We start from the raw sequence: 27,195 nt of genomic DNA on the forward strand, positions 1-27,195 counted from the left end.
TTGTGTGAATTAGTTTATAAGTATACAAGAAATATACAAAATAATAGCATTATAAAAAAGTTCATATGGCAAGGCATATCATACAAAAAGTGTGCTGAATCCTAGACATCTTTGGAACCTTAGGGGTAATCTCTGCTCCGCACTGGTGTGTGATGTCACTGAGGTCTAGGGGAGCCCCTGCAGCTCCCCAGGCTGACTCCGAAGACTCCTGGCTCTGCTTTGGAGGAATCCCCAATACAAACGAAAATGTTCTTTTGTTACGAAGACTGGCAGGTCAGGGTTTCTTGCGCCTGAAATGTGAAAACCAGCATTTAGTATTGACTTTTGCAATCAGATCTCCTAGGAAGACTTTACAAGAACGCTTTTATCATGGGACAGTTCAAATCCTCAGAAAGCAAGTAACAGTTATAAAATACGAGTTCCCCAAAGTTGTTTAAAAATTATCCTACTGCAGTGATTTTCCAACTTGCCTAAGGAATACCTGTGTTAAAAAAGGACACACAGACGCGTATAGGCATACATATGAAAAGAAAGGTCTTTACTAATATGGAGAAAGATGGGGCCAGATTCTTGGGTATGCGTTTAAACAGAAGGAAAAGTGTGGTTCCTTCTCCTACCATAAATTCGGCCGCTCCATTTTATTTTACTCGACACTTTACCACCGTAGCGAGACCAGGAGGCATGTTGAGAAAGATTACTGTCATCCCTGACTCAAGCCTCCCTCCTTACAGGTGATCTCCGTTCAGCTTCTGAGAGCTCTGTGAGCATTAGCAGAGTACGAAGCAGAGCGAGCAGTCTTCTGTCACCTCCTGTCACTGCTCTTGCCGAGCCTTCTGAGGTTCTCAGCACTGCTGCCGTCTGCCAGAGCGCCCAGGCAGCCCACACGGTAAACAACCCACAGATGTCCTCTTCAAGTGGATGTTAGGGAGAAGGGAGGACACACAGAGGCCCAGGTAGTGAGGACTCACTTGGGTTGTGCATGGTGCTGATAGCCGGGTCCCAGCTGAGATCCTGCTCGCATCTCCACAGCCACAGAACACTGGTGGGAAAATGACAGAAGAGGCAGAGATCAGCTCCTCTCCGCAGTCTGTACAACAGTTCTGCTCAGAGGGGCTCAGCCAAGGCGACATCCCGCCTTGCTTCCCAGTGCCGCACAGGCCACTATGGTCAAGTACCAGGTACTTGCAGTTTATTTGGCTTAAGCCACAAAGATGGGGAGCTGGACGTGTCTGTAGACCTCATCTGGGTGACTTCCTCGGTTTAGATAAGGAGGAAGAGTCCTTAGAAGACGTTAGTGGCCAGAGCTCGGCCTTCTGACCCCACCTGCCCTTCTCCTCAGGAGTAGCAAGTCCACCGGGAAGCTGTGCTGGTGTGGAGATTCCCAGCGGCCGCCTGTGAATTCCTGGTGCTCTGCGGCGATGCGCTCAGACCTGCCTCTCCAGCCCCGTCCCTCTACACTGAACCAGAGAGCGCCAGAAAGAGCTGCGTCGAACAACCGTGAGTCCCTTGGCAGCTTCGCTAGGAACCGGCCTACAGGCCGCACTGGCGACGTGAGGATCAGGCCTCAGCCGCTTCCGAGAGCAGGAAAAGCAATAACCAGGGGTTAACATAGGTTACCCTTATTTTTAGTAAGCAAATATTGAACTTTTACCCCTACCCTTGTTTCTACATCGGTCCATTCAGACTCTGCACCATCTGGTTGAGCAGGTGCCGCTGTGGAAGATCTTCGTTTTCGACTACAGAAAAGGGGAAACACACACACACAGAGCAATTATTTTGTGTCTAGAACAGAAACATTGTTAGAAACGGGGAAATAACCACTCCACTCCTTCAGGTAACGAAGGAGCCGGTTCATAAGTTACCGTGTTCTGCAAGAAGCAGCAAACTAAGAACACGACAGCCCTTGACGATCACTCACCCAGTTGGCGATTCCTGTTTTAAAGTCTCAATATCGGTAAACTGCACAGATTGTCCACCACCTCTTGTTTTGTAAACATCACCCTGAGGTCAAGAGAAAAGGTCACCATTACACTTTGATATCCCAAGTGCCAAACACACATTTCAAACTGAACTTAAGACTCTCCATAAACCAGCAAAGTCCCATCCGCAGAACCAGATGGTGCCTCGGACTGCTGGGTCTGTACTACTAAAAATACTTCAGAAATTCCCTCTCACTGAACAAAAGTACAGTATAATCCATAATATTCTTAAATGGCAAAACACAATATTCCTTTTGGTCTATAGAAACTACACCAAGGATCAAGAAATCTACCAGAAATTTCTAAATGTTCAAAGGCATTGTTCTTTCCTCTGGGTATACCCCACCCCTCACATTCAGGTGACACACAGGACAGTCGTGTTTGTAACTCTGGTTATACTAAGAACCATCATCTAAATTAAATTTGATATGAAAACCTTTTTTTCCCAGTTGCCTTTTATTTCCCCAATTACTCATTGACTCTGCAATCAAAGAACATTTTTCTACAGAAGGGAAAGGGCTCTGGGTAGCACAGTAGTGAGAAATTTTGATAGGTCACATTTTCATGTAGGCTTTTTAATCTAGAATTGACAAATGGTACGAGTTCGTTCAGTTTACTTTGAACGTAGCAGTTACGACGCGATAATTACAGCACAATCAGATCCTCCCACGGAGGACCCTGAGACTCTAAGCCTCATTCAGTAGAGGGCAGCTGATTGAATCCTAGTTCAGCAGAGTCATAGCCCGAGCAGTTAGTTTTCTAACAACAAAAACGTATCAAAACCCATTTGTCTCTGTTGACACTGCCTGTGGATCAGCAAAGGAATAGAAGAGTTAGTGGTTTTTTGTGAAGTTGACTTTTTGTATGTTTTTCATCCTGTGTAAATTTGCTTTTACCTTGATTAGTTTAGTTTCAATCTCCCCATCGGAGGCTAGTTCCTGGTGGGTCAGCATGTACTTCTCACACTTAGCTAGTGCCTTTTCGTTTGCAACAGACACTGTGATGGCGTGAGGGACATGGGGCTGCATGACTGTCTCAGTTTGCACGTTAGAGGCAGGCTTATGATCTACCCATCTGTCTCCTGCAGAGCGTGACCGTCTGTGCCGGAGACGAAGTGGCGGTGCGTTCTGATCAGGTTGAAACAGGAATCAAGAAACAAGCATAACCCAGAATTAACTTAAGGCTATTATTAGAAGTGCAGCAGGTTTGGCTACGTTAATTGATGATTGCATCAAAACAAATGCACAAACATTTTCAAAAGCTAAATATGTTACTCAAATAATTTAAATGTTTTCTTGTATTTAAATGCAAAACCAACAAACATCTTTTAAAACCAGCTTGTATATTCTACATTCTGCCAGAGAGCTTCCCTTTCAACAAACAATGGAAGGGAAAACTCAGACAGCGCCACCAGGCTTTCCTGTGTAGGTGGAATTCAAGACCATTCCTTTCACATTCTTGAGCAAAACCACTGTTTGTGCCTGTCACTGTGAGGGTATCTGTTAGGTCCACAACTGGGTTAGAGGCTCCAAATAAACTCGGTAAAAGCCTTAAGCACATCGTAGGCCTCTAAACAAAAGAGAAAACACTCTTTATACAAAGACGGACAATAAATAAATTAAAGCTAATTGGACTATATGGACAAAATGCTAAAGAACATAAGGTATAATAAGAATTCTGTGTATAAAATGATCAAGAGAATGTAAACGAACTACCTCTGGGTACCTTCTGAGATTTAGAAATCTTAAATAGAACTTCATGAAAAGCTCAAATACAATGATGGCTAAAACATCCCAACTATTTTTTCTCAGACATTCATAAAGGTACTAAGAACCAAACTAAAAACAGAGTATCAAATCAATCCCTATCAATCACACAATAAAAAACTAGTTGCTTCCAGTCAACTAGATTTGGGGGAAGTTAAATTTAGCACAGTCTAAGAAAAAGTAGTCCACACACCGCACATAGTTCCAAAGACAACCCACCGCTTCAGACATCTCCTGTTTGTATAACGGAAACCAAATGAGACCGTCCGTTACAGGCCAAATCCTTCAAAGCTGGTCACCCATGAAGACCCCAGTTTTATAATACGCCCGTCTAGGCGCCTGCACAAACTCAGTCGGTTAAACTTCAGACTCTTAATTTTTGCTCAGGTCATGATGTCACAGTTCGTGAGATCGAGCCCCGTGTCGGGCTCTGCTGATAGCAGGGAGCCTGTTTGGGATATTCTCTCTCTCTTTCTCAAACACACACAAACAAACATTAAAGAAAATAAAATGTCAGTCTGGAGAACTGAAGCCTCTGCCCTCACAAGCACAAGCACCAGCACCAGCAGAAGCGTCGGTGAGGAGTCACACTGTGCCGTGCAGCCTGCCCAAGCCTCAGAGCACCTCGGACCCCTGCCACTTAACAGCAGTCCTGCTGGACTTTGAACAAGAAAGACTCCCTCACAATCTACCATTTAGCAAAAGCGATCGTTTTTCTGAACACATTGGGCAGTAAATCTATTCTGAAACAAGCTTCAGAAAGATGGTTGCTACAATCTACTGTCATTTATTAAACCAGAGGTATTTAAAGTTTCTTCCCGACTGAAGTGTAAATTCCATCTGCCTGACATAACCTTTGGCCAGTAAACCTAGATGTGTAGAACTAGCCTAAACTTTGCTGCACTTCTAAAAAGATTTGATTTCAAGTGAGAAGTTAAAGGCGCTCTAGTAAATCCTCTTAAACATCTCAGAGCCGAGTGAGATGGCACGTTAATGCTGTCCAGGCATAAGCAGGCCTTGAATTGTGTTCCGTCTATAAACTTTCATGAAAAATAAAGGAGATTTATTAGAGTTGATCAGAAAGACCAATCACCATAATTTGCTCCCTAAAAAGGTTTAAAGCAAAATCTGCAAAGAACTCAGACTTTAGAAACATCTGTGGTCTTGGTAAATACCTTGCAGTTCATCACTATTCCTTAATAATCAGGAGTGCAGGGGATAGAAATGAAGCTTACGTGTACCTAAATTATACAAGAAAAGCTAAAGCAAATACTATTAATTTGTTAAAAAATTCTAAAAGCTGTATCAAAATTTTACTAAATAGAAGTTCACAATATTGGTCCATTTATTCAGATTCAGAGTAAAACCTTTATCTTAATCCTTAAGAAAACTTAAACACGAATTACTTTTAAACACCCTTGACTGAGGCCGAGCCCTTGTAAATAGATAGTTCTTCAGATCAAAAGCAGTTTGCTGGACAACAGGCCTGGACTATTCAGGAACATTCAGTGGCGTGAAAATCAAACAAAAGATACATAATAACCATTTGCAGGGCATTCACTTTGTTAGGATCATGGACTAAAAACAGGATATTTATTCAATGAATGTGAACCTTTTTGGTTCGATAAAGACTGTGTTTCTACAGGACAACGTACTTTTTGGGGATGAAGCACCACAAAGTGTCGGACTGACTTTTAAAATTTCAAGGAAGAAAAAGGATTGTATATCTATAGCAATAATTGGTGAATCTAGGTAAGGGGAAAGGAGGACGCTGTACCATTCTTTCAACTTTTGAGTCTGAAATTTTTCAAAATAGAAGTATGAGAAAACAATTTTTTAAAAACTTCAAAAGTGGCAAAAAGCTTGAGGAAAGAAAACCCAAAGGAGAAGACAGATGGAAGCTGGTGCTCCCGGCTGTGGGGCTGCACAGGGGCTTGTGCAGACGAAGGCATGGACAGCCTGGGACGGCTGGACAGACCCGTGGGCCTCAGTGTGACCGCTGGCGCCAGGTGTGTTCCAGCCTTTTCGGATCGAAGGGCCAGGCCTCGACTTCAGGGCGATTTCTCCAAGTAAATAACAGAAGAACTAGACGTTGTTTATACTGGAGCTCACCCACCCTTCCGTTGAGCTTTCTGAATCCGGTCACCCCCAAAAATAAAACACGAGCCAACCCCCCCCCCAGCCCCCCCCAGGTGACGCTCTGCGGCTGCGGAGCTTAGAGGGAGCAGCGGCACTGACCCTGCAGCGGCGGTCCTCTTCTACTTCTACCTCCTCTCTGAACGCAGGGACCACCTCCCTGCCTTCCGTCCAGTACATCCCTCGCCTTCTGTCTGACACGACACAAGTTTTACTTTGTCCTGGCTCCTGCTGCCTACGCCTCGCGATAGAGGTGACACTGACAGGTGTGTTGTACGGAGGCATTTTCTGCTCCCATTCCGAGACACAGGAAGCTACAGAAATGTTGCTGCAAGAGTTAGAGCGCCTATGGAGCTGCGGTTGGCTCAGGAGCTGCTGGCCGTTGGCGATCTGAGCAATATAGTTACTAGAAAGCTAAAAAAATGGAAGAGAAGTTAATGAGCGAGACTGAAACACAGAGAGACAAGGCACTGCTTTTTTTATCATTTCAGCACGTGAAGACAACTGCAGACTTAGTTTTACGAAGAAAATTTTTATACGGAATTTGCACTAAATTGGTGTTTATGCTAGAGATTTTTTGCAGAGAAAGTTAATTTAGCAAAAACATTTATGCAGAGAAGTTTGCGAAGCACAGTAAGTAATATAAAACAAGTGCTCATCATAGAAGCCACCTGATCTGAACAGATCTCCGCTGCAGGCTGCCCCACCGCCACAGGTAACTTACAGGCACTGGCGACGGAGAAACCGCTCTTTGAGTCACTTTCTCCCGGTCCCGCTCCCGGGAGGGTCTCTCTGGCTTGTCTGCTTTGGGTTCGGTGACAATAGCCTTCAGCTGTTTCAGTTTTTCATCTTTGACCCAGAGTTTATTTTGCATCTCCAGCTGCTTGGCCGCCACCCGACGCTCCTAGGTTGGTGACAGTGACACACCGTGAATTCACTTACACCAAACAAGCACGTGTCACTTGGGGACGTTGTCTGCCCAGCATGACAGTCCTCCCGTTCCCCCTGAGCTCCCGGCGCCAGGTCCCTTGGCAGGAGTTGCCAGGGTGGGGAAAGGCCGGGGATGCACCAAGCAGTGGCAGCCGGGCCCCGCCGCCAGACAGCCCACCCCACGGACGCGAGCGCAGAACACTGTGGGTTGACACTCATCACCGAAGGAGCAACACTCACACATTCCTTCTCCCACTTCATTGTTGTTTCTGTCACCATGCCTTGCAGCCTGGCTTCCAGCCTGCGTTTGTCAGAAAACTGGCGCTGAAGTTTCTGGTTCTGAGCTTCGAGCTCCTGCTGCAGAGTGCGCTTGTCCTCCTCGTAGATGGTCGTCGTCTTCTCCAAGATCTCAATCTGGGGGAGCAGGCCGTTCCGGTTAGTGTCGGCACGGAACCGGCACGGTAGCTGAGAACTAAGCTCTGGGCATTTGCTTATGCGGGCGCCGTTGTAGGAAGAAAAATCAGGAAGGAGGCAGTCTCCTTTCAACTTCCATCTGAACTCCTACCTCCTGTCCCAGAAGTGGGGAGGGACTTTTAAACGAGTCTCTCACAGAAAAGATGTCGTGATGGACTTCGTGTGAAAGTAAGTTTCCCCTAAGAGTAAGACCGGAGCTTTCTGTTCTAGGCTGTTTTCAGGACAAGAGAACACTACTGGTTGAGATGGGCTTCTATAGAAGGAATGGCCACCCCCTAAATGACACTCGGTTGATGAGAGAGCACACACGTCTCACCAGAAGTCAAAAAAGCAAGCTGCGACCAGAACGGAACCCCACAGAGCCCTCTGGGAGACTCACTTGTTCGGTCTGAGAACATTCCCATCGATCGCTAAAGTCTAACTTGGAAAATTAGAGCATATCATCCCTTGAATGCTCTTCACTCCCATCTCCTGTCTTGAATATGAGCGAGAACACGCTGGCCGGAGCGCCTACAGCAGAGCAGCCGAGGCAGCACACACTCCCGAGATGATGCGGCACAAACCTTGTATTCCAGAGTTCTGTTTTTCTTCTCCAGTCGTTCTATTTCCAACTTCTGTCCTGAGATCACCTTTTCTTTTTCGTTTAGTTTTCCTTGAACGTAGTTTTCTTTGTTTAAAACAGCATTGTCAAATTCTTGCAACAGGGCTTTAAAAGTAATAGCTGAAACGAGAGCATGCAGGCCGAGTTGATCCAAGCCCAAGATGACCAGTGAAATCAACTTTTATCAGCCGGCACTTTGTTAAGTGTAGCTAGTCAGCAAGTCATGAGGGTCAGTCCATAATCAAAAAACAAATTTTTAAGGGAATCAAGAGTTTTTGAAGCGTCCAGCCCTTGATTTCAAGTCAGGTCATGATCCCAGAGTTGTGGGAATGAGTCCTGAGTCAGGTTGCATGCTGACCATGGAGCCTGCTTAAGATTCTCTCTCTCTCCCTTTCTCTCTACATTAAAAAAAAAAAAGAAGAAAGAAAATCTAGAAGAGAGACATTCCTAAAAGCTGTTTTCACTGGAAAACACTGGTCTTTCATTTTGCACTATGACGTTCCCTTGTCAGCCCTTACAGGTGAAGTGGTTTGCCTCAAAACAACTGCAAAAACAGAACTAACGGCGGATTTAGGATCAGTTAGAGCCAAATTGAAATCCCTGGCACACCACTTTTGTGTGACTTGGGCAAGTTACTTAATTTTTCTGAGCACATTTCCTCATTTCAAGATGAGGACATAAATACCACTCATCTCACACCCTTCTTATGAAGATTCAGACAAACCCATGATGATAAAAATTGCTGACCCATTTCTGAGCACTTAACTACATACCAGGCTGTTCACTGTTCTACATGGTGTTCACACATCATCTCATGCCCACGATGCCCTCCCAGGTGGGAACAGTTAAAATCCCCATTGTGTAGACAGGGAGACTGAGAAATAAGACGATGAAGTAATGTGCCCAGAAATAGTTCGTAAGATGTAATATACGTGGGGCGCCTGGGTAGCTCGGTTGGCTGAGCATCCAACTTGGGCTGTGGTCATGATCTCACGGTTTGTGAGTTCGAGCCCTGTGTTGAGCTCTGTGCTGCCAGCTCGGAGCCTGGAACCTGCTTCGGATCCCCCTGTCTCCCTGCCCCTCCCGTTTGTACTGTCTCTTTAAAAAAATTAATATTAAAAATATGTACATATATAAAAAAGATGTAATAATATATGTGAAGTGCCTGCCTTGCAAGTAACTAGTAAGAACAAAAAACAAAGTAGCTATTACTCCACTCCTTTGTGTCCACCGCTGTAAATTTTAAAAAAGGACAATATACACACCCACCTCTTTCTTTTGTTTTATGAGCTGTGGGAAGATTCCGTGTCAGTCTAATTAAACAATGCCTTGAGCACTAAGTGCAGAAATAACCCTTCCTTAAAGATCGACCCCACCAAAGAACTCCGATTCGCTGCCAATTTCTGGAGTCAAAATGACCGCAGACCTGCTTTCGGCCCTTACATTGTTTATGAAACTCCTCGACCATCATCTGCCGTAGTTGGTGTCGTTTCTCTAATGCTTCAATCAGCCTGGGAAGAGTCTGCTCATCGTTGACATCCAAAAGTTCACAGGATGGCAAAGGTGGAAAGCTCTGTAAAACTACTTCTGTAACCAGGGGTTCTGTGTTGAATTTTTAAAAAAAAATTACAAGAAGTTACACAGGAGAGAAAGAGCTTATTATTTAAACAATTTTTTAGACACCCCCCCCCACTTCAATTGACCGTGTACTTTGAGTTGTCACATTCATACTTCCTTTAAAATGAATGATAAGAAAGGTAAAGTGGGAGGAAAAAGTTACAGTAACAGAAGAAATCTCATTTATACTTTGGTTCAGAATTTTTCTTTTTTCAGTTGGCTCTTGGGAGGAAGGGAAGTAAAGAGTTCCCTCATGTGAAACAGATTCTGAGAGAGACAGACGAAAGTCAGTGTGCACACGATGCGGCCCGAATCATACCATCTCCGACTGGTCCTCCCCGAACCTGGTTTCGGAATCTCCTGCCAGGGGTTAGACCGCAGATGGCCTTGTCTACTGGTCTTGCCACTTCAACTTCTTGGGTCACTTCTGCAAATCTCATGACTTGCTAAGATGCAAGACAAAAATTTTTTAAATAAACAAGCATAGCCAAGCCTTTCTTCAGAAATTACTTAATGAAACAAATCATTGGTCATTAGTTCACTTCTGTAACTAATGGTTCTGTATCAGCTTCCAAAACATTTAAAACGTCATCCTTCACATCCAAATATGTTCTTTTCTCCGTACAAACCCTGAGACTTTACAAGATAAATACATTAAAATTACCAAACTTTCTTCGTAATCTTCAGCCTTTGGATTCACACACACGATCATGCGTACTTTACCTTCCCCATCAAAGTAGTTCTTGAACAGATGGGTTAACTTTGAATCTCGGTATGGAACCATCTGTAAGTAAATTCAGATCCAAATATATAAGGCGAAAAAGTACACACAAACAAAGCTACAGAAATGACGAAAGGCTACTGCTTACTTTGTTAGTTCCGTACATTTGGTTTTCTCTCAAGACTTCCATACATGTTCTTAGTGTCATTAGTGACTGGTTAATGTTACCTGGTAGAAAAATATAGACAGAAGACATCTTAAAACAGTAGAGTAGCTACAGTGTGGTCTGTTTGCTTGTGAAATCCCTACTTCATCAAAATATATGGAAGGGCGCCTGGTGGCTCAGTTGGCTGAGCGTCTGACTCTGGCTTAGGTCATAATCTCATAGTTCATGGGTTTGAGCCCATCATCATCTGGCTCTGTGCTGACAGCTCAGAGCCTGGAACCTCCTTCAGATTCTGTGTCTCTCTCTCTCTCTGCCCCTCCCCCGCTTGTGCTCCATCCTCCCCCCCACCCCCCAAATAAACATTGGGGCACCAAGGTGGCTCAGTTGTTGAATGTCCAACTTCGGCTCAGGTCACGATCTCGCAGTCTGAGTTCAAGCCTTGCATCAGCCTCTGCTGACAGCTCAGAGCCTGGAACGTGTTTCAGATTCTGTCTCCCTCTCTGCCCCTCCCCAGCTCATGTTCTCTCAAAAATAAACATTTTATTTAAAAAAAAAATAAACATTAAAAAACCAGAAAGACACTATGGAAATTACAAATAACAGGTTTTAGTGGCTCAGGTTAAAGAGTGTCCCCGCATGGCCGGCAGTGTGTCGGGGCCAGGGGGGAGGTGAGAGACCCTCCTTCAAGACTTCTAGCTTGCACCGTCCAGGGAATGCGACATTACACTTCATGGCCCACAAAGTTTCTTCCAAATCTTAAATTCTTTGAGAGAATGTATTAAATGCAGGTGTTTCCTAGCCTGGATTAACACACATTCCCTGCAGCCCGATGACCCCTTCCCGCCACAGTTGGCCTCATCAGCACGGAGGGTCTCCTGCCCCTGGAGGGGCTCCTGTTTCTAACAGTCATGGGTCTTGGGATCCAGCTAACTCTGCCCCTCACACGTCCCGACAGGGGTTCCCTGGGCAGCACTTCTGACCGCTGTGTTTGGACTTCTGCGCCAAGACAGGTCGGACAGATGACAGAAGCCTCCACAACACAGGAGATCCCTGCAGAGACCTCCCCCCCCCTCCCCAAATACGTAAGGACTTGTTCGTTTTAAAAGCCTCATTAAGGTCAGCTGACTCCCACCCTGCTCTCCTCCTTGGCCACCTCTCTGCACATAGAGCTCGTCGGTGCCTCCGTAGTGTCCCGTGGTTCATGATTCCTCGTCCTTGACCCCAACTCCCAGTGTCCTTCCTGCTTCCACTGTGTTCTCTGGAACCCAAACTCCTGTTAATAAGACTCCCCACCCCCTCACGCCTCTCACAGAGGGCACCATCCCTCTCCCTAACTGCCGGGGACTCTGACCCCGAGGTCCATGCTGCCCATGGGTACATCTAGGGGAGTCTGCACACTTGGGTGGGAAATAAATCACACCTTTATTTTTTTTGCTAGCAGTTCCTTTCAATTACGAGCACAGGCCAAAAAGTCCCGTTAACTCTGGTGGTCCTTTCTGGTCTTTTCCCCAAAGCATCAGAACTCTCAAGTTCCTACTTTTCTTTCATCGAGATAAACCTCTTTCCCCATCAGGATTAATCCTTTGTTGTGTGAGCAGGAGTTCAGGTGCTGTATCTTCCACACACACACGCATAATGTGGGCGGTCTCTGTGCTCTCACCTGCCTGCCACCTTCTGCCTCCTTCCAGGCTTCACATCAGTCACCTCAGGTGTTTGTTCTGCAAGGCTCTGCCTTCAGCCTCTTCCCTTCTGTCCTCCAAGAATCATCTCATCTCCCCTACTGCCTCCACCGTAGTGGCGAAGCCTAAACCTATAAACCCCCGGCCAACTCTCTCCCCTTCCAAAGGTATGCACCTCTACACGCAGTTACGAGGCACTTCACTGGAGTAAGCTACACGCGTCCAACGCAAACCCTAACCCCCACACCAGCACTTGAGACTGCTTTCTCCCCAGTCGAGATCTTGGCTCTGCCCTCCCCTCTCCCTTCCTGAACACATCCAGTGGACTTCCTAACCAGCTCTCACTTTTGTCTGACCCTTGCCTACAGGTTACATGATAGCTCATCTGAATTAGGCAAAAGGCTCTCCCAATTGCTTTTATCTCTCTTTCTAAAAGACTAACTCTTTATTGACTTAAGGAAGCTGTGTAACAGCAAAAAGACACAAGCTTTGAGAATTCAGCCAACCTGGGTTTAAAGCCAGGCTCCAGTCTTGGGAAAATTACTTAATCTCTCCCAGCCCATTTCCTCATCTGAAAAATGGGTATCATACAGTCCTGAAAGGTCAGAATCAAGACATCAAGCCCGTGCATAGTAGATACTGTGATGCACACGCCAGTCCTTTAATAACAGGTCACCACCATTATCCATCAGGACAAAATTCAGACTTTCTAGGATGACAGACAAGGGTCCTTGTGACTTTGCCTCACTCTGCCACCCCAGTTGTCGTGGGCCATCAACCCACACCCTCCATTTCAGTGACTTTGACTCTGCCATTTCCTCCCTAACCTTCCCCTCACACACACCCCCAGACTGACTGAGTGTTCAGATATCGGCACACAGTAGGTACTCCATAAATGCTATTATGTGTAAAGTATAACATGAATAGTTACACTAAAGACTAAACAATCAAACAAAACACTGATTTTCTTTCAATTTGCTTCTGTGTTCAGTGGTTTTTTTCCATCTCCAGAAGCCAGTTTGCACCAGAATGAATGTTAAAATAACTGTTAAATCACTTAACTTTGAGGGCCTACTACTTCTATTACTGTTAATAGATACTTGTTTTATATTTATTTTAATCACTTACCTTCATTCATTTTTCTTAAATTTATGTATTTACCTTTTGAGGAAGAGAGAGAGAGGGAGAGGGAGAGAGAGAGAGAGAAAGAGACAGTGCCAGGTGGGGAGGGGCGGAGAGAGAGGCAGAGAAACCCAAGCAGGCTCCACATGCTCAGCACAGAAAGCGAACCATGAGATCACGACCTGAGCCAAGATCAAGAATCGGATGCTGAACCCACTGAGCCACCCCGGCGCCCCACTTATTCATTCTTAGAACAAGTCAGAATATTATAATATATTGATACCAAACCAGCATAACTAAAGAAACAGCACTGTCCCCTAAATTTGGCCTCTAAATGATCAAATCAAAGACAACTGTGTGTAAACCACCTATCAATAAGCAGATGATAGACTGACACTGCAAGTTCTGGAAAGTGGTAGCAATAACATGAGTAGTGTGCTCTGCTCACCAGCTTCGCGTAATCTGTTCCCTTCTGCTTTTGTCCGATTCGTTCTCTCACTTCCAGCAAGATCTACCAGGGACAGCTGGCTTATCGTGATTTGTTCCTTTTCCTGAAGAGAAGATACAATGCCAGTTAGTATGAGGTATAACTGTTTACGGTGTTCTTTAAATATATTCGAGCCAACAGATTATGAAGTCTTACATCATTTGCGCAACATGAAATGGCAGGACCAAAGGGTCTGTTTTGGGGGAAGAGTCAGCTACAAGCGTATGGGCTAAGTAGGTACACCTGTGATGGTGATGCGGCCTTGCCCACCATCTGGTTTCGGCATTTATACTGTAAACCTCACAAGAGAGGGCCTGCCTCTGCCTCTCAGTCAGTGTTGTCAGCTCCAGCACCTTGCAAGGTGCCTGGCATGCAGCAGGAGCTCAATCTGTGTCTAAGTCTAGAATGGGCCTGGCCTAATTTTTCTGTAACCAGAGATTTAACAATTTTATAATCAATTTCATAATACTCTAATTGTGGAATAAGAAATGAAAAGCAAGAGGTACGTAACTGATCTTATATAGTAGATGTGATTCAAAGGAAAGCATGTGTACACGAAGGCTTGACTTGGAAGCATTTTCTAACAAACATTTGTGAGTGCTGACCGTGAGTCATGTCTTCTTTTTTTTTTTAATGTTTTATTTATTTCTAGGAGAGAGAGAGAGAGACAGTGCGAGCAGGGGAGGGTCAGAGAGAGAGGGAGTCACAGACTGAAACAGGCTCCAGGCTCCGAGCTGGCAGTCAGCACAGAGCCCGACGCGGGGCTCGAACCCACGAACCGCGAGATCATGACCTAAGCGAAAGTCAGACGCAAAACCAACTAAGCCACCCAGGCGCCCCGAGTCGTGTCTTCTGAATACGTCAGCTCTCAGACACTGGCCTATGAACTCTGTGCACAACCTGCTTTAATCCCCACAACATAATGAAGAGTTTATAACAGGTCAGACAGCTAGGAGAGTAATAGGAATCAGAATTTGAATCCTGGTGCTCTTCAGGACCCTGTTGTACTATCCCCTCATGCCATGAGGAGACCTTCATGATCAGTTTCGAATGGAATTACACTTTAATAGCTTAAAGTTATTAAGTGATTTCTATTCAGGCCCAAATGCTTTTACTAATTGACGTAGGGCTTGTAGCACGACAGGCCTGGTGGTAATGAGCGCTCGGCAGGCGGGAGCCCTACGGGCCCATCCGCCCAGAGAAGAACAATTCAGACTTGTCATCTCCTGAGCCGTGCCTACCCTGGGAAAGTTAACTGCTGACATTTCAGAACCATTAACTAAATTCCCACATACGAAATGAGTCTTCAGAGATAAAATAATGATTTGTACATACTTATTTTATCTCCTCTATTAAAGAGATTTATAAAGATTTGTAAACCTTTTCACAGCAGAATTAATTCCAGGTTCTCAGATTCAATAGCCAGTTTCCCAAAACTACACTCTCTAGTGGAACAGGTTTTAAATGTCATCACCTGCCTGTACGAATTCTAGAGCAGTCTTCATGGCGGTAAAACTTCCCTGATTTAACTCTGGTTTCAAAAAACTAAGGGTTCAGGGGCGCCCAGGTGGCTCAGTCGGTTAAGCATCCGACTTCGGCTCAGGTCATGATCTCACGGTTCATGGGTTCGAGCCCCGCATCAGGCTCTGTGCTATCAGCTCGGAGCCTGGAGCCTGTCTTCAGATTCTGTGTCTCCCTCTCTCTCTGACCCTACCCTGCTCTGCCTTTCAAAAATAAAAACAAACAACAAACAAAAAAACACTAAGAGTTCAGTTAAAACAAGAAAAACTCCACGCACTGCAGATTTACCTGTAAGACATTGTCTCCATCCGCATCCAAGGGAGCCTGCACTAATTTGATGTTGAACACACTGTGGGAACGGCTGGACTCACGATTCAAATGGGTGTTAGCGATGCGTCTCTTTTTCTGGCCTGTGATGACAGGGACACCATTGAATAAACCTGAACTCCCTCGTTACAGCACTAAAAAGTACTGCTGTTAAGTTACAGTAGCCAACTCTCAAGGTTAAATTTATGGTTTCCAATTTTCTGAGTTTTAGCTTGATTTCTAACCTCTCCAAAAAACTTCAAAAGCCTCCTCAGTAGATTTCACTTCTACTTCTGTACATCCTGCAACATACATGTTATGGTTCTTGTCTTCGCGAAGCAATTTGGATTGTGGCGGTCTGTGAGAAAGAAAAGAACGTTAGTCTTCCTAAATTATGAGATACTAGTATCTTGGTTTAAAACTAGGACTAAAATGCCGGGCAACATGACACCGATTCTTACTATAAGGGAATAAGCCCAGGCAAGAGCTCCGGGTAAGCACAAGGATATGTAGTCCAGGTTAGTCACATAACAGGAGAATAGGAGCCTATGCTGTTTTAGAAGCTTTGCTCTAATTTGTTCTAACAAAGCACACAGAACAACACTAAACAAGGAGAGATGGACCGAGTAGGACAGCAACGTCACATGCACAGGTTAAGCATCAGAATCGAGCCAGCATTTCCCAAATTTTAAGAGAGCGAGCCGGTTCTGACATCAGAGTCAGAAGACGAGCTCGGGAAGGGTTTGGTTTATACCAGGCGTGGCGGTCCTTCAGAGTGGCGGCTCGAGTTGTGTGTGTGTGGCGGCGGGTAGGGGAAGGGTAGGAAGGGCGCCACCCGCTCGGCCTGCCCCGTGAACGGGATCGGTGGGGGCACGGTGCGTACCGGCCACCACTGCTCAGCGAACAGCAGACGTGCCAGGCAGCGGGGAGGGGCCTGGAGGGAGCGGCCAGCCCTGCACCGACGCCAAGCGCTGGTATAACCGCGCCCTGCTCCCTGAGAAAAGGGTCAGCGCGGTCACGGTCACGTACACAAAGTCTGCGCTCCTCATGGGTGTGCTGCAGCTGTTCCACCTACCGAAGGAACAGGGTGTGAGCTACGCGACAGTCACCGGAGTCGGCTCTTAAACGCCCTCCACATAATTTCTTCATTGTGTGGAAAAACACTTAAAAGGTAACCAGCTTGGAAGAGCCAGCTGAACACCAGCCTCACAGATCAAATCTGAATTCGGGGCTGAATACGCACTCAGGGGGTTCATTCAAGGAGTTACCAGAATGGTTGTTAGAAGGCATGCGAGGCACGCCTGTCAGCCTTCCTTTCCTAAAACTAAATAAAACCAAGATAGGCTTCTTTGAAACTAATCTCACTTAGAACACACCAAAAAAGAACCTTGGCCCATGTGCAAAAATGAAAGGGATCGGTAGCAACGAACGACATCACCAAGTTTAGGAAAATGGGTGCACACGACCGATGCTCTGAAACACTTGGGAAAGTAGGTAAGCTGTACGCTGTTTAACGTTCTCAGTCTGATGGTTTTCTAAATATGCAGCTGTTTCTCCAATAATGTTCAATTAAATAGACACACACAGGTCTGCATATTTGTGATCTGAGAGGCCCTAATAAAGACAGCAGTGAAGATAAACGTTTAGCTCGAGAACAAAGCCATCAACTCAAGAATAAGACACTAACGGTAAAGGGGACGCCAGTGTCCGCTGCGGCACAGGTGCCGATCGTGATGCGGGCTGGAGCGGTTCTTCCGTGTCAGCGGGTCACGACCCAAGGAAATCTGAGGAGCTATATTTTTAATCTGGCAGAGTGACGATCAGAGGCCACCTCGTATGAACCAGCGATGGGAGACCTGTGCTAGCTGCATGGACGAGAGCTTTGGGCTCCTCCCTGCAGATGTCACCAGCCGCAGATGGTTAATGTGGCAGAACCTCCAACACTGAGTATTAGGGGCTTGAAAGGTAAGCCGGGCACCTTGCCCGAAGGACACTTCCCTAAACGAGGACGATCCTTCTCAAGGCCAAGAGTTTCCAAAAGTAATGTCTAAGATGAGTATTCAGGTGTCTTTCCTCCTCAGACCCCTTAACCCACCGGGCCCTGATAACGGCCGCAGGTCTGGTAAGGACTAGAACCGTGCGCTGAACACCACCGCACGACAGACAAGCTACCTTTCATTTTTGAAAACAGAAGCAAGCTCTGTTACCATTTATCACTGAGGGAACTGAGGCTCACTGCCGTCAGGTGGCTTCCCCAGGGTTAAGCAGCTAAGGTGGGACTCTCTTCACTACTTACTTGGGCTTTATGGGATCAAACGGCACCTCCTCCAACAGATCATATATGTAATTGTTATAGATTTCAATATAAGAGACAAATACACCATAGACACTGTCTTCATCGACCTCTTCGGCTTTGCAGAATTCTTGTACATTTATCATATCTGCAAACTCTGGGTCTACTTGTCGTCTGAAAAAAGAAAAGAGCCAAAAAGCTGCCCTTAACTCATTGTGAGTCAGTATGGAAAGCAAAGGACCCCAAGAGGAAACTGAAAGGTAGAACGTAAACGGCCCACCCCCCCCAAGCGGCCATGCATTCAGCCGTCTGCGCGTGCTCGTGGGCAGCCAGCAGTGCCCCCGGAGCCGCACCAGGCTCGGCACCGGTTCAGACCCCCTCTCCCCTCTCCCTCCTGAGCCACACCTCTGCGAACGGTATTTCAAAACCACTGCGCTCAAAACCAGAGAGCATCTGAGCAAACGAATGTAATTAAGAACGTTCCTCAACTCTGATCTCACTCAAGTCAGCTGCACACCACCCACCCTTCACGTTCACCATCCCCTGTGCCTACGGAAGCTACTGGGGGGGGGGGGTGTCCCCCCAGGCCAGGGTCCCAGACACACGTAATTTACTCACTTGCTAGAGGGGGTCTTTGGATTGGGCATGGCTTCCCTTTTCTGCCGTTCTAACAAGGCGTCAACCTCACACTGTATGTCCATGCTATTCCTGTCATTAGATTTAAAAACCTGAAGTGGGGGTGAAAATCAGACCATGACTTTTAGAATTTGACTTAGATATCAAGAGACCCATTTAAGAAATAAGGATGGACCCAGCGTTAGTTGTTCCCCCCGTTAACACTGCACCCACAGGTGTCTCAGTCCCCGGGCCCTCAGGTGAGACAGGCACGGTACAAAAGAATTACACGTACATATCGTTTAGCTTGAAGCGTCCCTATGCTGTTAAAGATCATGTCCAGACAACGAGGAAGCAGACCTCCTTCCCCTGGAGAACCAGTCATCGTGTGAGTTTTCCCACTTCCCGTCACACCGTATGTAAAAAGGAGACCTACAATGTAGCAAGTGACACCAGGTTATAGATTAAAAGTCAAGTCCTCCGCTTTTCATATTTCTTTCATAGTATTAAAAAACACTTGGAATTAGTCAGCTCAAAAAAGTAAGTTTTATACCACCCTAACAAATTAAATGTGAAAACCCCAGTAACCATACCATTTTTGCCGTGAATGAGGTCATCTACTAAGGCATTGGCCACAGCATCGAAGAGCTCCTTCTGGGTGGTGTGAGTGCCAAACACTTGTTTAAATGAATACTGAGTCTGGGGAGAAGCGAGAAATAAAAAGCACGTGAATGGAATTTCACTCTGTCGAAGCCAGAAATACCTCTGTTTAAATGTATTCAGATGTTTTTTAAGATGTAGACACATAAAGAAAAAGCATGAAGTCTGTAAACTTGGAACTCTTAAAAAAGTCATGACATCCCTCAATTACACCACTTCCAAACTGACAAAAATGTACAGTTCTAAACCCTGGAAGAATGTAGGAGTCTCAAGCTCACTAATGCTTCACAGACCAAGGCGGATTTTAGACAACAAAGAGTGTCATGACTCAGTTACAGACTTGTGAAAAGCACCAAGTATTATTACTCCATACGCTAATAATTTACCACTTGCTCTTTTAAAATGACACAGTGGTCAGGGCACCTGGGTGGCTCAGTCGGTTAAGCCGCCAACTTCCGCTCAGGTCGTGATCTTGCCGTTAATGGATTCAAGCCACACATCGGGCTCTGTGCTGACAGCTCGGAGCCTGGAGCCTGCTTCGGATTCTGTGTCTCCCTCTCTCTCTCTTTCTCTCTGCCCCACCCCTGTTCACACACATACTCTCTCACTCAAAAATAAAAAATATTTTAAAAAATGCTTTAAATAGCACAGCAGCATAAAACCAAATGTTTTATTGTACTGTCTTAAAACCAGAAATGAACTGTGGATTTAATCTCATGAGTTCTTCTATGAAATTTTAAATAAACCGTGGCCTTGAAAAAATCAACACTTCAATTATCAAATCGCTACCAAAATAGATTATAAAATTATAACCATTATTACCAAAAAAGATTACTAAACTCCCGGAAAACTAGGCTGGGGAATATAAGTATACCTTAATGTCAGCTTAATTGTCCTAACCAGGAAGGGGCTGGAGTTCTGTTATTTCCATTTTTGTTATTTTCTAGTTTTTTTGTATTACAGACCTTGCAGTTGGGTCAGTGACCTTCTTGCAGGTTTCACTTCGTGAATGTCCATGCTAGGTTATTTGTTGCGTGAGTAGTTGTTAGAATTCATTACGGATTATAGCTTTTGTCTCGTGGGACCCCCTTTCCTGTTTTATACCCTTTTCCTTGAACTCAGCCTGTAGATATCTCATGACCCTTATTTGTTAAGTTAGCAGTTCTGTCTCCCCAGGAGGAGACACGTGCAGATCAGTACTCCAATGTGTAACAAGGCACCGGCCAGCCCGCCCAGGTGCCAAGGCCACCTTAGCATGGCAGTCACTCGGCTCACTCTGCCCTGTGATTACATACTGTGAATTAGGCTCATTTTATAACTTGCTAAAGATCACACACCAACTTCAGCTAGGCTAACTCTTCACTTGGTGGGAGTTTTTATTCTAAGCCTGTAGAGCAGCGGTAGAGTTGACGAGAAGAATAAAGAATCAGAACCGAAAGGATGCACCCTAGATTGTACCAGCAGGTTTTCAGATGACCTCCAAGTCCCTGTGAACAAACCCCTCCTTTCCAGTAAAGAAAAGCGAGGCCCGGGGCAGGCCCTTGCCCCAGCCTGCGGTGCTTCCGGTGTCCCAACCGGTTCCAGCCCCGCGCCCTTTCCAATTTCCAACCCGGCCTTCTGTCACAGGCACCGAGAACTGTTAACCCCCACCAGACTTTCTCTCTGCTTATACATGCTTGAAACTAAGTCCAGTTAAAGAAGTGAAGTTCCTCATAGTAAGTCACCTCTCAACTATCTGATGTCTTTGAAAACCCTCCAGGAAGCCTTTCCAGACCATTCATGCTGCGTCCATATTCTGAGGCACAGGACAGAGAGGTGCGTATCCCCTTGAAGCTTACACGACAGCAGGGAGAAGAGACTGTAAACAAACCAACCTCTAGGTGTGGTAAGTGCTACCAAGGAGCACCTGAAGGGCAGAAGTGGGGGCGGGGGGTGCCACTGGAGATAAGGTCGTCTGGACAGTCTCTGAGGAGGTGATATTTACGCTGAGATCCAAAGACAAGGAGCCATTCATGCTAAGAGCTGAGAGAAGGAAAAGTCCAGGCCAAGGGAGCAACCCTGAGGCAGGACCGGGACTTATCCGAGGACTGGATGGGAACTAAGAGATGAGGGTGGAGAAATAGAGGGGAGGCAAAGTAAGCAGGGTTTTGAAGACTGGGCCTTGAAAGATTTTTTTTTTTTTAATGTTTTAATTTATTTCTAGGAGAGAGACAGACAGCATGAGCAGGGGAGGGTCAGAGAGAGAGGGAGTCACAGACTGAAACAGGCTCCAGGCTCTGAGCTGGCAGTCAGCACAGTCAGCATAGAGCCCGACGAGGGGCTCAAACCCACGAACCGCGAGATCATGACCCAAGCGAAAGTCGGACGCTTAACCGAATAAGCCACCCAGGCGCCCCTGGGCCTTGAAAGATTTTAAACAGGGAAAAAGTCAGCTTGGATTTGTGCTTTAAAAGATCTCTCTGGCGGCTCTTGGAAAATGGACTGGAGAAGAAGATTCAGAGCGGAAGCAAGCGGTCCGGTTAGATTTCAAAGTCCAGTGGGCAGACCACTGCCCGTCTGCGAAGTGCCAGTCCCCTCTCCCGGAGGAGCGGACGACAGAAATCGAGAGCAGGTTTAGAGACCTGTGCGGCCCCGGCGGCGGCTGCAGCGGCCCAGCGGTGAGCAGCAGGCCGGGCGCGCCGGGCGGCCGTCAGGTCGGCTCTCCGGGCCCAGCTCCGCGGCGGACCTGCCCTGAAGGCTCAGTTGCGGTGCACTGAGAACTTTACAAGGCTGTTTCTTCAGCACAGGCCGCGTGAGCAGCACTAGTCTTGGTGGGTCCTAACGGGGCGGAGACCAGGGCGGTGGCAGCGGAGCCAGAAACCAAAGGACAGTTTCACACCGGAGCGGAGAGTGTACGGATAGATGGGACCGGAGCGGGGCCGGTGGGGGCTCCATTATACTGAGGAGAGAAGACAAGGGAGGAAGGGCGTTAGAGGGGACACGTAAACCCTGAGATGCCTCCGTGACAGCCAAACAGTGGATGTTTGACTTTAGAGCTGAGGAGTTTAGGCGGGAGAGAAACAGAATTATCATCATACGAGCAGCATTTAAGGCCATGGCAAAGTGCAGGGGAGAGAGCCCTGGGCGAGGCCACCCCAGCACTGAGAGGCTGGAGAAGGAAGAGGGGTCTGCAGAGTGGCCAGTGGGAGCCGAGAACAGAGAGACTTGGAGGGGGAGACGGCAGAGAGCTTCCGGAAGGAGCTGCTGCTGGGTAACACGCAGGGAGGACGAGAGGTGTCCGTCGAGTGTCAGCGACCCAGAGCCTACAGCAGGGCTTCCGACCATTTCACAAGAGCAGCGTCGACAGTGCACACAACAGCCCGAGTAAGTGCGTCCTTCCGCTTCCTCACAGTCGTCCCCTTTCGGCACACCTGTCTCTCCCATCGGTAAGAAGGGTACCGCTTCCCCCCCGGGCCCCCAGTTAGGCTGAAGCTCCTTCAAGGCAACTCGTTTTTGGAAATCTGCCCTGCAGCCTTAGGGCAACGTGTCTGAACTGAACTCCCTTCACTCGAGATTTTACTAAAACTGATGCTTCATAAGGGGTTGAAACAAATACACAATGCCTGTTGCTATTTATTTTTAAACGTTTGAGAGAGAGAGAGCGTGTGCAAGAGCGAGCACACGCAGTGGAGGGGCAGAGTCCCAAGCAGGCTCTGTACTATCACCATGGAACCGGACTCAGGGCTCGAACCCACCATAACTATGAAGTGCTGACCTGAGCCAAAATCAGGAGTTGGACATTTACTTAACCACTGAGCTCTCCAGGTGTCCCCCCCGCCCCCCCATTGCTACTGTAATCCGCACAAGAAATTGTGTGTGTGTGTGTTTGTGCGCGCGCACGTGTGTAGCCACCTAGCACAGTCATTCTCCATGAAACAGTCTCTAATGTACGCTCTAAAAAAAGAATATCCAGGACAAGAAATTACCGTGTAAAGGCAACCCTCCACCTCCAGGATACCAAGCGTATGCCTGTCCACACTTGATATACACGGGCGTTATAGGAAGTAAACAAGTTTTTCAAAAAAAGTGGGCACGTGTATTTTGTTAAATGGAAAAAAAATGGAAAAGCCCTTCAGGACAAAACACATCGAGTACAAATAGCTTGGGTCCAGCGGGAATTACCTCCTTATAGTCTCCGTTTCTGTTGAGTCTGTAACCCTCAGGAGTGTGGAGCTGGACGGTTGTATTATTGATCACTTCGATGCAACACTCTTGATCGGGAAGGCTCAGCGGGCGCACCCTGCAGTACACCTGAAAGTGCAGGAAGGCGCTTGAAGAACAAAGGTGGACTTTTTACCGGACCGTTCACTTAAGCTTCCTGTTTATTCCTTCAACACTTGGTCTCTCGACATAAGAGATTTATGTAAACTTAGAGCCACAGAAACTGAAACGTGCTACCAGAAGTGGTCAGATGCACACAGATATGCTAGAGAGGGGAGATTTTAAATGCACATACAGTTGAGGTAAACTTGGACAAGAGAAGCATCGAGTCACACAGCTTCTCTTCATTGTTATGCTGGCACCAATTTAATAAAGTGATGCTATTACTAATTTAAAAATCTCTAAAATCAACATTACACAATGAGAAGTATTTGAAAAGCTGGTAGAATTCTTGGAAATTGGATGTCAAGCAAAACTTGACAGCTTTACACTTAATATACAAATAAACATATACACAAGTAAGGTATCACAGCATAGAAATAAATAAGCAACGTCCCAAACACCTCTTCTTAATCGGTGACAGGGCTGAGGACAGGCTGTTCAGCTGTACGTGCAGAAAAGCGTCTGTTCCCTCAACTTAGACCAAGAGAGACAGCCCCGTGCCAGCGAGGGAAGAAAGAGAAAATATCCCAGAGCAAACCACCCAAATATTATTTGCATTTGGCTTTAAGAGCAAGGTCCCAAGTCTGAAACGAGTGAGGTACGCGCACTCTTGAGTAGTCACTGGACTGAATTGAGAAGCGCCTCTACGAAATGTGTCAGCGGTCCTGAAGGTGGAGGAAGAGCTCACCCCCGGCCGAGAGTAGGGAGAACTCTCTGGGACACTAAAGAATAGTTTTCATGATCTAATTTTTCAAATCGTAATTATAGGAGTTACACAGTTGACAACCAAAGACTTCCTTTTGCTGGACTCCTGAATCCTAGATGGAAACAAAATTTCAAAGCAGAACCAGCCTTATCCATTTAACTAAATGATCTCTGACCCGCTTTCCCATCTCGGTCCCTTCCAAGCATTCACAGAAGACAGAAAACACACAAACGAGAGTTCACAGGGAGGCCTTACCCCAACTGGGTCTTTAAGACTTGTTTGGGATCCTTTCTTCACTAGAAGTTTCCTGGGCGTCTTAGTCCTCCTGAACATGGGTTTAAAAAAAAACATTCCGTTCAAGCTAATATACAAAAACCTCACCATAATTCATATGGAGGCAGCCTCCCCAGGGCTTATAAAGTTCCAAACCTTACACCCGAAGTAAGGCAAGAATATGCTGCATTAGACGGAGGTTTGTGGCACACACAATGCAGAAGTAAAACTGGGTTTAGACCTTTTCGGCTCTAGATGTGCCTGCTTACCGTTAGAATAGTTATATATTTTAAACTGTTTGCATATTTTCTTGAACAACAATTTTACAGAAGCACGACAGAGTTGAAAACTCTATGGATAATTGACCACCCTTATCTTGAAGGCACTTATCTGCGCACAAGCAAACACGCCTCTCTGACAGCCCTTGCCAAGGCAGACTGACAAGCCACTGACAGCACCAAATTATAAAAATGCAGATGGAGGGGTGCCTGGGTGGCTTAGTCGGTTAAGCGTCCGACTTTCGCTTAGGTCATGATCTCGCGGTTCGTGGGTTCAAGCCCCACGACGGGCTCTGTACTGACTGCCAGCTCAGAGCCTGGAGCCTGTTTCAGAGTCTGTGACTCCCTCTCTCTCTGACCCTCCCCTGCTCGCGCTGTCTCTCTCTCCTAGAAGTAAATAAAACATTAAAAAAAAAATTTTTTTTTTTAAATGCAGATGGAGGGGCCCCTGGGGTGGCTTAGCCGGCTAACCATCTGGCTTCAGCTCAGGTCATGAACTCAGCCCCGCATCAGACTCTGTGCTGGCAGCTCACACCTGGAGATTCTGTGTCTCCCTCTCTCTCTCTGCCCCTCCCCAACTCGTTCCCCCTCTCTCTCTAAAAATAAGTATTAAAAAATTTTTTAATAAAACAATTAAAATGCGGATAGAGGAATCCATTTTTTCATCTAGATCTAGGTCTGTACTTAATTGTTTATGGAGTTCTCCAAGCTACCATCCTTTGTCCCCCAAACAAAATTGAGTCTCCAAACTGCAATTTCTCTTGCTCTCTTAGAAAGAAAACGGTATTTTCTCTAGCACGCTCCACCAACCCCCACCCTGATCTATAGCGTAGATGATGAACTCTTAACATCAAAATTAAGTTAAATTATTGGCATGGGCTACAGATCATTAAACTATTTTCTCAACATGTCTGGAGATGAAACAAGCCAATCAGTGTTTTAAGTACAAACTATTATGGTAGGTTTACTTAAATTCAACATTTTGTTTTAAGATAAAGATTTTGACTTTGGCCTCAAGAAAACAAGCTGTTTTACGCAAATATCAGCCCTCCCCCTCGGCGCAGGGACTGCTGGACCCCAAGCGGTCAGTGCGCTGGGCAGCGCGGCCGACTGCGGGAGGAATGTGGGCGTGGACGCCCGTGGGCGGAGCGGGGCTGTCAGGGGACCCCCCCCCTCCCCGCCCAAGGACCGCGGCCTCCGAAACCGGTCTCCGCCTCAAGGCCACGGGCTGGGCTCGCGGAAGACAAGCCGCGCTCGCGGGTGCCAGGGCCTTCCAGGGACCGAGGCCGCCTGGCGCCCTCAACCCCGGGGCACAGCCCGCGCGCGGGGAGACCCCCGGGCCGCGCTACAGCGGCAGAGTGCAACCTGGGCGAGCGGGCGGCCGGGCGGGAAAGGACCGGAGGCGCCGGGCCCAGAGCCAAGCGGATGGCACGCCGGCTGTAGGGCCCTCGGCTCGCGGCACTGCCCTCCCCGCTCTCCCCGACGTGGGCAGCCGAGCTCCCCTGCCCTCGGGAGGCCGGGGCGGGCCGCCGGGCTCCGGGCCGCAGGGGGCGGGGTGGGGGTCTGGAGGGCGCGCCGCGGCCGCGTCTCGGCGCCCGGGCTTCCCCCATGAGCGGCCCACGCAGGGGCTCCCGTTTTGGGGGCAGGGGCCCGGGCCGCGCGGGGCTCCGTGCAGACCGAGCGGCCGGCGACCGGCTGCGACGTGGGGAGACGCCGGCCCCGGCCCGATACTCACGCTGGCTTCATGGCAGCGGGCTCAGTGCTGCCCGGAGGCGTGCGCGGGACGCCGGGCTCGGTCGGGCGGGCTGGCGACGGCTGCGGGTCGGAGGGACGGGCCGCGGGAAGCGGGACGCCAAGGCTCTGGCGCAGCGCACGGAGAAGCCGGTCGACGCCGCCGCGAGCCCAGGTGAGCTCGCGCCCGGCGCAATTCAAACGGGCCAATCAGCGCCCGCCCGCCGGGAAGGGGCGGGGCCTCAGTGGAAGTGGCCGCTCTGCCGGAAGTGGCGCTTGTCTCCTAGGCGACCGCGGGGCGGAGGCGCGGGCCGTCTGGGTGTCTGGGCCGCAGTCAGATGTAACGAAATCCACCCCCTTCCATTTTCCCACGAGGAAACTGAGAGTTTAGTTCCCTACAGCGCAAGAAGTCCAACGGAAGGGCCAGCCCAGCGTGGGTTCAGAGGTCAGCAGGGTTCCCGCTCGGGGGTGTCCTGCTGTGCGGTGCCCTGCACGGTCAGATTCCTTGTCCGCCTTCCTATCACCCCATCATGCTGGCGTCCTCTCCCTCCTTCCCCTTTCCTGGGCGCTCCCTCTCTGGTTCCTCCAGCTCTTTCCTATATATGCATTCTTTTATCAAGTTATTTTCTCTTTTATCAAATTCTCAACAGTGTTTGATCCTGAGCATTGTTAAAAAGAAAGCCAACCGCCCGAGATGGAGTCCCTTATGCTAGACCAGGTCACCAAACAGGGGCTTAATATCTAACCCAAGTGTAGTTTCTACCTCCCCCAT

The 27,195-nt window shown here is 47.5% G+C and overlaps 1 protein-coding gene and 1 long non-coding RNA gene across 6 annotated transcripts in view; one reads left to right on the forward strand and one right to left on the reverse strand.

The window, feature by feature from the left end:
* LOC120221862 overlaps positions 1-2,859 on the forward strand; it is a 30,459-nt gene extending 27,600 nt beyond the window's left edge. The window contains exons 2-3 of the long non-coding RNA XR_005525914.1: positions 732-886; positions 1,340-2,859. This is a non-coding gene — a long non-coding RNA (uncharacterized LOC120221862). The remainder of the gene's footprint in view (positions 1-731; positions 887-1,339) is intronic.
* On the reverse strand, positions 1-27,195 carry KIF23 (kinesin family member 23). 5 transcript variants are annotated; one of them, XM_039219421.1, is made up of 24 exons: positions 26,428-27,193; positions 24,397-24,466; positions 23,235-23,363; positions 19,007-19,112; positions 18,709-18,845; positions 18,417-18,526; positions 17,802-17,972; positions 16,535-16,576; positions 15,751-15,863; positions 15,488-15,609; positions 13,640-13,742; positions 10,373-10,452; positions 10,168-10,287; positions 9,823-9,949; positions 9,330-9,488; positions 7,849-8,006; positions 7,052-7,225; positions 6,606-6,785; positions 5,984-6,295; positions 2,876-3,106; positions 1,919-2,001; positions 1,658-1,736; positions 969-1,039; positions 1-290 (listed from the first exon to the last, which is right to left on the reverse strand). In XM_039219421.1, the coding sequence occupies exons 1-24, from the start codon at positions 26,436-26,438 to the stop codon at positions 275-277; spliced, it is 2,904 nt and encodes a 967-aa protein (XP_039075352.1). In that variant the 5' UTR covers positions 26,439-27,193; the 3' UTR covers positions 1-274. The 5 variants fall into 5 exon arrangements, with proteins under 5 accessions (XP_039075352.1, XP_039075387.1, XP_039075367.1 ...); XM_039219456.1 differs by lacking the exon at positions 5,984-6,295 and having other exon boundaries at positions 26,428-27,195; XM_039219436.1 differs by lacking the exon at positions 2,876-3,106 and having other exon boundaries at positions 26,428-27,194.

This window comes from Hyaena hyaena, unplaced genomic scaffold (genome assembly GCF_003009895.1).
Source record: "Hyaena hyaena isolate Hyena2069 unplaced genomic scaffold, ASM300989v1 scaffold_15, whole genome shotgun sequence".
NCBI lineage: Eukaryota > Metazoa > Chordata > Mammalia > Carnivora > Hyaenidae > Hyaena > Hyaena hyaena.